The 11,279-nt window shown below is 48.3% G+C and overlaps 1 protein-coding gene across 1 annotated transcript; it reads left to right on the forward strand.

Annotated features, from left to right (window-relative positions):
* Window positions 1-7,846: 7,846 nt before the first annotated feature.
* Window positions 7,847-10,725, forward strand: Hilpda (hypoxia inducible lipid droplet associated). Its single transcript, XM_045160471.1, has 2 exons — window positions 7,847-8,034; window positions 9,901-10,725. The coding sequence occupies exon 2, from the start codon at window positions 9,948-9,950 to the stop codon at window positions 10,140-10,142; it is 195 nt and encodes a 64-aa protein (XP_045016406.1). The 5' UTR covers window positions 7,847-8,034; window positions 9,901-9,947; the 3' UTR covers window positions 10,143-10,725.
* Window positions 10,726-11,279: the final 554 nt, after the last annotated feature.

The following is an 11,279-nucleotide window of genomic DNA, read 5'->3' on the forward strand; positions in this document are numbered from 1 at the left end:
CTTATTTATTTGAGAGAAAGAAAGAGGCAGATAGAGTCATCTCTCCAGCCTAAGAGAGAGAATGGGCACGCCAGGGCCTCCAGCCACTGCAAATGAACCCCAGACACATGTGTACCTTGTGCATCTGGCTTATGTGGGTCCTGGAGAATTGAACTGGGGTCCTTATGCTTCTCAGGTAAATGCCTTAACCATTAAGCCATCTCTCCAGCCCTTTTATTTATTTATTTATTTGGTTTTTTTCAAGGTAGGGTCTCTCTCTAGCCCAGGCTGACCTGGAATTCACTATGGAGTCTCAGGGTGGCCTCGAACTCACGGCAATCCTTCTACCTCTGCCCCGAGTGCTGGGATTAAAGGAGTGCACCATGACAGGCTCCAGCCCCCCCCCCTTTTGTTTTGTTTGTTTGAGGTTTATTTCCCATTTATTTATTTAAACATATTTAATATTTTATTTATTATTATTATTTTTTATTAACAACTTCCATGATTATAAAAAATACCCCATGGTAATACCCTCCCTCCACTTTCCCCTTTGAAACTCCATTCTCCATCATACCCCCTCCCCATCTCAGTCACTCTCTCTTTTACTTTTTTTTTTTTTTTTTTTCGAGGTAGGGTCTCACTAGCTCAGGCTGACCTGGAACTCACTCTGTAGTCTCAGGGTGGCCTTGAACTCAGCGATCCTCCTACCTCTGCCTCCCAAGTGCTGGGATTAAAGGCGTGTGCCACCACGCCCGGCTCTCTTTTACTTTTGATGTCATGATCTTTTCCTCCTCTTATGATGGTCTTTTTTTTTTTTTTTTCCTAGATAGGGTCTCACTCTAGCTCAGGCTGACCTGGAATTCACTATGGCATCTCAGGGTGGCCTCGAAGTCATGGCGATCCTCCTACCTCTGCCTCCCGAGTGCTGGAATTAAAGGCGTGCGCCACCACACCCAGCTTATGATGATGGTCTTGTGTAGGTAGTGTCAGGCACTGTGAGGTCATGGATATCCAGGCCATTTTGTGTCTGGAGAAGCACATTGTAAGGAGTCTAACCCTTCCTTTGGCTCTTACATTCTTTCTGCCACCTCTTGTTGGCACTTGCTTGAAACGCCAAAGGACCCCGGTTCAATTCCCTAGGACCCACATAGCCAGATGCATAAGGTGGTCACAAGCATCTGGAGTTTGTTTTCAGAGGATGGAGGCCCTGGCATGCCTGTTCTCTCTCACATAAATAGATAAAACTTATTTATTTATTTATTCATATATATATATAATTGTTTTTGTTTTTCAGGGTAGGGTTTCACTCTAGCCCAGGCTGACCTGGAATTCACTAAGTAGTCTCAGGGTGGCTTAGAACTCATAGTAATCCTCCTACTTCTGCCTTCCAAGTGCTGGGATTAAAGGCATGTGCCACCACGCCCAGCTAAAAAAAAAATTTGCTTTAAAGGAAATGAAACAAAATAAAGGTTTTGAACTCAATATACAGGTTTTTTTTTTTTTTTTTTTCATGTGAGAGAGCAAGAATGAGAGAGAGAGAAAAAATTAGTGTGCCTGGGCCTCCTTCCACTGTAATCGAACTCCAGACTGTGAGCCACCTTGTGTGCATGAGTGACATCACCTTGTGTGTCTGGCTTACATGGGACCTGGAGAATAGAACATGGATCCTTAAGCTTCTCAGACAAGCACCTTAACTGCTAAACCATCTTTCCAGCCCAAGAAGTAAATACACCTTTTTTTTTTTTCCCCCAGATAAAGTCTTGCTATGTAACCCAAGCTGGCCCCAAATTCAAGATCTTCCTGCCTTAGCTTTCAGAGGGGTGCACGCTCCCCTAAGGGTAGTTTTCCATATGGTTTTTTTACTCTCCATGTTTTTCCTAGATGGAGCTTGGGAGCAGGGGGCCTGTTTTAAAACCACACACTGCTGAGGTCTTTAGAGAGGCCCAGAGACAGCTGTGTTTACTCAGCCTGGGGCTTCACGGATGAGTAAACTGAGGCCTGTAGGAGTTTCTCAGCTCACCTCGATGGTTAGTCATGCCAGAATGAGACTGGATCGAAGCCACTGACCCAGTTGGGCTGAAGAAGCCATTGCTGGCATCGGGTGCCCTCTGCCTACCTTCCAGAGCCGTCTACCCCCCGAGAGCTCTTTTCTTGGTCCTCACACTGCCACAGCATTCTTGTTCACTCCCACCTGCAGCCCCCTGTTTTTTGTTGTTTTTTTTTTCTTTTGCTTGCAGTGCTGGGATTGAACCCAAGGCTTTTTACATGTGCTCGGCAAATGCTCCATTCACTGACCTACACCCTCATGCTTGCCCCAAGCTCTTAACCCAATTTCTCCATCTCAACCCATGTGTTTGTTATTTTTTCTTCATTGCGTGTATGTTTTCACAATGTTGCTCAAGCATCAAATTTGCAAAATGTTGACAAATTTCAATTGATTCTCTGATTATAAAACTAATATGAGCAAGCCTTTAGCCAGGTGTGTTGCGCTCGCCTTTAATCTCAGCACTTGGGAGAGAGGGAAGGAAAAGGATCACTATGAGTTCTAGGCCACCCTGAAACCACACAGTGAATTCCAGGTCAGCCTGGGCTAGAGTGAAACCTTACCTCAAAAAAAAAAAAAAAAAGGAAGGAAGGAAGGAAGAAATTCAAAAGTAATAGCCCATGGGAGAGAAAAAAAAATTCATTAAAGACAAGCATAATTAAAATGTTAAATAAACAAAAAATAGCAATAAAAAAGCCAGTAGAGGGCTGGAGAGATGGCTTAGCGGTTAAGTGCTTGCCTGTGAAGCCTAAGGACCCCGGTTCGAGGCTCGGTTCCCCAGGTCCCACGTTAGCCAGATGCACAAGGGGGCACACGCGTCTGGAGTTCGTTTGCAGAGGCTGGAAGCCCTGGCGCGCCCATTCTCTCTCTCTCCCTCTATCTGTTTTTCTCTCTGTGTCTGTCGCTCTCAAATAAATAAATAAAAAATTAAAAAAAAAAAAAGCCAGTAGTGGCCTGTCTTTAATCCCAGCACACAGTAGGATGGTTGGTAGAATCCTTTCCTAGAATGTAGAAAGAACTAAGTTTGCTCCACAGCAACACATAAAAACTGAGTGTAAAAAAATAAAAAATAAAAATCTGAGTGAGTGGGGGCTGGAGAGATGGCTTGGTGGCTAAGACACTTGCCTGTGAAGCCTAAGGGCCCAGGTTCGATTCCCCAGAACTTATGCAAGCCAGATGCACAAGGTGGCGCCTGCTCTGGAGTTCATTTGTAGTCGCCAGAGCCCCTGGTGTTCTCATTCTCTAATAAATGATTAAAAAATATTTAAAACATAATAATTTAAAAAACTGAGGACTGGAAAGATGGCTTAGCAGTTAAGGTGCTTGTCTGCAAGTCCTAAGGACTCATGTAAACCAGATGCACAGCGACAGAAGCATGCAAGGTGGCCCATGCACACAAATTGGCACACGCACTTTTGGAGTTTGATTACTGTGGTTGGATGCCCTGGTGCACCAATTGTCTCTCTCTCTCACCTAAAAAAAAAAAAAAAAAAAAAAAAAAAAGGCCAGTCTGTATGTGTGCCTCAAATAAATAAATAAATAGGATAAAATAAAAAAAAATAATAAACAACAATCAAGTGTGGCCTGGCATAGTGGTACACACCCTTAATCCTAGTATTTAGGAGGCAGAGATACAAGTGTCACTGTGAATTCAAGGGCAGCCTGATATTATTGAGTAAGCTCCAGATCAGCCTGGGCTAGAGTGAGACCCTACCTCAAAAACATAAATAAGGGCCGGGCGTGGTGGCGCACGCCTTTAATCCCAGCACTCGGGAGGCAGAGGTAGGAGGATCGCCGAGAGTTCGAGGCCACCCTGAGACTACATAGTGAGTTCCAGGTCACCCTGAGCCAGAGTGAGACCCTACCTCAAAAAAAAAAAAACAAAAACCATAAATAAGGGCCGTAGAGATGGCTCAGCGGTTAAGCACTTGCCTGTGAAGCCTAAGGACCGCGGTTTGAGGCTCGGTTCCCCAGGACCCACATTAGCCAGATGCACAAGGGGGCGCACGCGTCTGGAGTTTGTTTGCAGTGGCTGGAGGCCCTGGCGTGCCCATTCTCTCTGTCTCTCTCTGCCTTTCTCTCTGTCACTTTCAAATAAATAAATGAGAATGAACAAAAATATTTAAAAATAAATAAATAAATAAACAACCCCCCCCCCACAAAGGTTAAATAATAAATACCTATAAAGCCACGTGTGGTGGCTCATGCCAGCACTCGAGAGGCTGAAGCAGGATTGCCACAAGTTAGAGGCCTGGATAGGATACATAATGAGTTCCAGACCAGCCTAGGGTAGAGTGAGAGACAGTGAGACCCTGTCTCAAAAAAGGGGCGCGGGAGCCCAGCGTGGTGATGCACACCTTTAATTCCAGCAGTTGGGAGTTAGAGGTGGAAGGATCACTGTGAGTTCGAGGCCACCCTGAGACTACACAGTGAATTCCAGGTCAGCCGGAGCCAGAGTGAGGCCCTACCACAAAAAAATAAAATAAAAGCAACAAAACACACACACACACACACACACACACACACACACACACAAACCGGAATGGGGGCACCCTAGCCCTTACTCTCCACCTGAGTTCTTTACCCCGGCCAGCTCCCCACAGGCAGGAGTTCTTAATATATATATATACACACATGGTGATGCACTCAGCCAGTAAACTTTGGTTGGTACTGTTCTAAGTTTAGGTACATAGTGATTTGCAGGAAGAGTCCAAATCAACTAGTGTGCAGGACTGCTTTATGTAGGAAGGCCTCTGTGAGAAATGACATGTGGGTAGGAGCCAATAAGTGAAATCATCCATCTGTTCACTCATCAAGTATTTCTTGAACATGTCCCAGACCCTGAGGATCCAGCAGCAAACATGTTTTCATTCTGGGTCACACCCCCTCCCTTTATCCCCACCACACTTCTCCCCAACCACACCCCACAGGCAGGATCTCCCTCTAGCCCAGGCTCACCTGGAACTCTTATATAGTCCCAGTCTGGTCTCAACTCAGGAGTGCTGGAATTAAAGGTATGCTGTCACCACACCTTTTTATATGCTGCACACTCAGGTTTTATTTATTTATTTGGGTTTTCAAGGTAGGGTCTCACTTTAGCCCAAACTGACCTGGAATGAAGTCTCAGGGTGGCCATGAATTTACGGTGACCCTCCTACCTCTGCTTCCCAAGTGCTGGGTGGGATTAAAGGCGTGCGGCACCACACCCGGCTCACACTCAGTTTTTATGCAGTGCTGGGGAGTGAACCCAGTTCTTCTACATTCTAGAAAAGGACTATAGCAACCAACCTACACCCCAGCTTGTATACTTACCTTTAAAAAATTTTTGTTTTTGGAGTTAGGGTTTCACTAGCCCAGGCTGACCTGGAATCCACTATGTAGTCTCAGGGTGGCCTCAAACTCACAGAGATCCTCTTACCTCTGGGATTAAGGGTCACCACCACATTTAAAAAAAAAAAAAATTACTTCATTATTTAAGAGAGAGAGAACGAGGCAGATAGAGAATGGGCACACCAGGGCCTCTAGCCACTGCAAAGGAACTCCAGATGCATGTGACCCTTGGTCATCAGGCTAACGTAGATACTAAGGAATCGAACGTGGATTCTTTGGCCTTGTAGGCAAGGGCCTTAAGGGCTAAACTATCTTTCTGGCCCTACTTACCTTTGTGTGTGCGGTTTTTGTTGAAGTAGGGTTTTGCTCTAAACCAGGCTGACCTGGAATTCACTATGTAGTCTCAGGGTGGCCTTGAATTCAAAGCAATCCTCCTCCCTCTGCCTCCCCAAATGCTGGGATTAAAGGCGTGAGCCACGCCCGGCTCCTACTTACCTTTTCTTAACAATGTACTGTGGAGATCATGTTAATACTATAGAATTATTCCTCCTTTTTTGTTTTCTTTTCTTTCTTTCTTCTTTTTGTTTTTTGTTTTCTGGCTTTTCAAGGTAGGCTTTTACTCTAGCTCAGGGTGACCTGGAATTCACTATGTATTCTCAGAATGGCTCATCCTCCTACTTCTGCTTCCGAAGTGCTGGGATTAAAGGCGTTTGCTTGCAGAACTTTTTTTTTTTTCCTTTAAAGAAATATTTTGAGAGGAGGGTTGGGAGAGAGGCAGATGGAGAATGGGCACGCCTGGGCCTCTTCCCACTGCAAACAAACTCCAGACACAAGTGCCACCTCGTGCATGTGGTTTTTTAAGCGGGTCCTGGCGAATCGACCCTAGGTCCTTTGTCTCTGCAGGCAAGCGCCTCAACCACTAAGCCACGTCCCCAAGCCCCAGAACTTCTTCCGCCTTCTCCTTTCGCGGGCTGATGAAAAACCCCGGCATGGATACGCCATCATTTATGTAACCAGTTTCTTATTGACGGGCTTTCCCCAGTCTTCCTGTTTAGAAGCAGGGTGCTGGTGGGGGAGCCCTTGGTGAAGGATCATTCCTAGAAGTGGAATGCTGGGTTAAAGGCCACACTCCAGGATGAACAAAAAAAAAAAAAAACAAAAAAAAAAACCACGTGGCTGAGCAGGAAAAGTTGATTCCCAAGTGCCTCGCTGTCTGCCAGCCAGCACGTCTCCCTCCCTCCCTCTCTCTCCCCCTCCCTCTCTCTCTCTCTCTCTCTCTCCTGCCCGGCTTTCCCGCCGGTCCGCCCCCTCCTTCCCGACAAGACGAGACAGCTTAGGAAGTAGGGGAAAGGTCGAGGCAGGATGGGGCGCCGGCGATGTGATCCCCTCGTTCCAGCGGCTTCCGCGTAGTGGGAGGCGCCCTCGCCGCCCCTCCCCCCGCGGCCACGTGTCTGGGCACACACACACACACGCACGCGCACACACACACACACACACATGCACGCACGCACACACACGGAACCTCCCCTGCCAGAGCTCGCAGGTCCAGGGTGGTGAGAGTGGACCAAAGTCGAGAACAGGATATGGTTCCTGTCCTCGACTTTGGTCCACCCTTCTCCACCCTGGGAGTTTATGACAAAACCCTAACAGCTTTCCCTTTCCCCAGGTTAAGGGAGGCCCTTTCATGGCTACGGGGGTCCCCGGGAAATCTTTAAATTTTCTGATTCCTCTCTATTGTCTCAGAAGTCGGCTGCTCAGCCCCCTAAGTCTGGGCTGGGCTACGACCTTTTCCTCTACCTCTCAAGTTCAAGCTGGCTGTACCCTTTTAAGAAAAAAAATAAAAGCATAGTTAAGACACAACAAAACATCTAGCGGACGATGATCGCTCAACACAAAGTGACTTGTTTCGGGGGCTGGGGGTGGGGAGCCCACACCGGGGCCAAGAGGAGTATTTTTTTCACTTTCACTCGGGAGGCTAGGCTGAGACTGGAGGATCTTGAGTTCCAGGCCAGCCTGGGCCTCACAGTACGAATCTGACTCAAAAAAAAAAAAAAAAAAAACAAGAACCAAAAAAAAAAAAAAAACCCACAAAAACCAAAAAAACTCGGGATTTCACTCCGAAGGACCGCGGATCGGGGCCACTCCAGGTGTGTTTTCCGGCGACAGGCACGCGGTGCGGTAAAGGCCGCTGGTTTCGGGCCTTCACCCGGGACGGGGGAGAGCACACTGCCGCCGCGTCGAGCTCCTGACCTCAATGACTCACGCACGGCGCGCGCGTTCTGGGAAGAAGCTCTTACGCAGGCTCCACCCCTCACGCCTGACGCGCTGCACCAATCAGATGACCGCACTCGCGGACGGAGGGGGCGGGGCCGCGGACGTGCGCGCCGGCGTGTGCGTGACGGCCCCAGTGCGCGTGCGTCGGCTCCCGGGGGCGGGGGAGCGGGCGTCGGCTATAAAGGGGCGGGGTCTGGGGCTGCCAACTCGTACGTTTCATGTCGTTGCGCTTTTGTGTCTTGAGAAGCGCGAGCGTGCGTGCGTGCGTGCGTCCGTCCGTCCGTGTGTGCGTGTGTGCGTGGAGCTCCCGCGCTGCTGCCGACTTTCTTCTAGACCGACTTTCTTCTAGACTTCTGCACGAACTGCTGCCATAGCGAGCGGACGACTCTCAGCTCTTCCACCTCAAGGTGATTGGCCCTGGGGCTTCCCAGGCCTGAGATCGAATCCCCGGCTCCCGGCCCTCATACCCTGGGTCTGCGGCTGTGAGCTCCCTGCCTGCCCTGCCCCTGCCTGTCAGGCGCGGCGACCCTGTTTTCTCCTGGGTGGTCCCTAAACCAGAATCGCTGGGGTGGATCCATCTCACGCTCGCCACTGCTGAGTTGGGCATCTTGCCGCCTTGTGTGCTCAAAGAACCCCTAGCATCTCCCATCACAGCAGTAGCGTATGGTGTGCGAACTGCCCCGTAAATTGCCCAGGCTGACTTTGATCTTACTCTGTAGCCCAGGCAAGCACCACCAACTCATCTAGCATGTTCTTGAATTCCTGGGTTCATATCTGTGGGACTGTCGTGTGGCCTAGGGTGCCTAACACATTGGAAACATTCGGGTATATTTGTTGAATGAATTTACCTTTATTTTCTGGGGGTTTTTTTTTGGGGGGGGAGGGATATGTTGGTTTGTTTTGCTATGTTGAGAATTGAACCTGCTCTCGCATATGCTAGGTTATATCCCCCAGTTCTCTTACAAAGTTGCCAAGACTGGCCTTGAATTCCCAGGCAGGCCTTAAACTTGAATTTTTTAGCCTCTGGAGTAGGTAGAATTACAGGCCTTTGCCACCAGGCCTTCTCAAATTGACATCAAAAAATTTATGGTCCGCCCAAATCTTTGATATGGGAGAGATTTCTAGGCAGATTGCCTTCTACAGGATGTGTTACTGATTTTTGTGGTGCTCAGGACTGACCTAGTTACCTACAGTATGCTGGGCAAGTACTCTATACCACTAAGCTAATGTCCCCAACACTTACTCTCTGTAGTCTAGGCAAGCACCAACAGCCCCCTATGAAAAGACCCCACCTCCTATTTAGGCACTTGGCCCTGCAAGCTGGGGTTTGTGCATTGTGCTTGCAAGAAATGGAGGCCGGGTGTGGTGGTGCACACCTTTAATCCCAGTACTCAGGAGGCAGAGGGAGGAGGATCCCTGTGAGTTCAAGGCCACCCTGAAATTACATAGTGAATTCCAGGTCAGCCTGGGCTAGAGCGTGACCCTACCTCGAGAAAAGAAAAGAAAGAAATGGCTTGAAGACTGATGGCTGTGCCTGAAATCCCTAAGGCCGAGGCAGGAGGATTACTGGAACTTTGAGGCCAGCCACTACATAGCAAGATCCTATTTTTTAAATTTATTTAAACTTTTTTTTTTTTCCCAGTTTTTCTAAGTAGTCTCACTCTAGCTCAGGCTGACCTGGAATTCACTATGTCGTCTCTGGGTGGCCTTGAACCCAGCCTGCAAGATCCTGTTTTGAAACAATAGAGGTAGGCACCCAGCACTTGGGAGGCAGAGGTAGGATTGCTGTGAGTTTGAGAGGCCACCCTGAGACGATATGGTGAATTCCAGGTCAGCCTGAGCTAGAACAAGACTCTACCTGGAAAAAAAAAGAGAGAGAGAGAGAGAGAGAGAAAAATTGTGCTGGGTGTGGCCACAAATGCCTTTAATCCTGGCACTTGGGAGGCAGAGGTAGGAGGATCACTGTGAGTTCAAGACCACCCTGGGACTACAGAGTGAGCTCCAGGTCAGCCTGGGCTAGAGTGAGACCCTACCTCGAAAACCAACCATAACACCAAGATTGTTGAGCAGTGCTCTTGAATTAACCCAAGACACAAGTGTGGCTCCCCAGCTGTGGAGTTTGCAGTGTAAATGTACTTGGAGATTATGTTATAGGTGAGCGTGCACTGCTACCTGTCTTTGAGCCTCAGCTCCTGGGAAGACAGAAGGGTCCTTCTGGACGCATATACATCCCCCAGAACCATAGATTAACCCCTTCCTCCTCTTTTGCTCAGGACCCAGAGGCCCTGCAGAAGCCAGCTCTTCGTTGGGTGTTGCCGCCATGAGGCACGTGCTGAACCTCTATCTGCTAGGTGTGGTGCTGACGCTGCTTTCCATCTTCGTTAGACTGACGGAGTCACTGGGGAACTTGTTGGAGAGCCCGTTGCCTGGGAGTCCCTGGTCCACCAGAGGTCACCTAGCCAACCCAGAACCCCCCAAAGGCCTTTCAGACCATCCATCTAGAGGAGTGCAGTAAAGCCTCCCTCCACGCCAGCCATACTTTGGCATGCTGAGCTCAGCATGGCCATCCAGGCGTTCCATTTCCTAACAGGCAAGATCGCAGCATTATTGTCTCCAAAGAACTGTTACGAGGCCTGGAAGGACCTGCTTGGATCCTCCTTATCCTGGAAAAAGAGCCTGTTTCATGCACGGGTGTGAGTGGGTTGCCTATTGCTGTGGGATGGAGTGATCTGTCTCCCAGGGTCCCGTGTCTTGTGCTGTCCTGTGCTTCGGCTGTTTGGGACATGGTGGCGTTCTCACCTTTCCGTCCTAAGCCTCCACCAAAGGTTCCTTTGGACATAACTTGTCAGGTTGGTTCAGTATCTCGTCCACAAGAGCTCTCTGTATTTGGATAGCTCTTTGGCTGTAAAGAAGGGAGGGTGGATTGTCCAGTATCAAATTCTCAGATGCTCTTCCTCCAACAGAGTGTGCATGTGTTTGTATATAATTGTTCCAGAAGGGCAGTGGGATGACCATACCTGCCTAGAACGTGGGCTTTATGGCCACCATGTGGCTCAAACGACATTTTCTAATGTAATAAAGTTGGATCTATATTTCCACAATGTGTCATGTTGACTTCTGCATCAGCCTCCTGAGTTACTGGGATTACAGGCCTGAGCCACCTAGAATTTACTTCGTGATCCTTTTGGATGGGGGCCATATGACTAATAGCAATTACTTTTAAAAAAATATTTTATTTTTATTTATTTGACAGAGAAAGAGGGAGGGGGAGAGAGAATGGGTGCTCCAGGGCCTCTGCAAACAAACTCCAAACGTGTGCGCCCCCTTGTGCACCTGGCTAACGTGAGTTCTGGGGAATCAAACCTGGGTCCTTTGGCTCTGCAGGCAAACACCTTTACCGCTAAGCCATCCCTCCAGCCCCTAATTGCAATTAACGTGTTGTGTTTAGAAATGACTTCTGTCAATTCTAGTTGGGAGCATTTTTTTTTTTTTTTTTTTTTTACCTCTGCTGCAGTAACCAGAATACCATTTTGGTAGTGTAGACTCTAGAGTAGGGATACCTCAGCTGGTCTCTGCCAAATTGGCAATCACCCTTTCTTGTGCTATAGACGTTAGGGAGAGGTTGCTGTGTAGTAGTATATGGAAGTCTAGT

The sequence above is a fragment of the Jaculus jaculus genome, chromosome 10 (assembly GCF_020740685.1).
Source record: "Jaculus jaculus isolate mJacJac1 chromosome 10, mJacJac1.mat.Y.cur, whole genome shotgun sequence".
NCBI lineage: Eukaryota > Metazoa > Chordata > Mammalia > Rodentia > Dipodidae > Jaculus > Jaculus jaculus.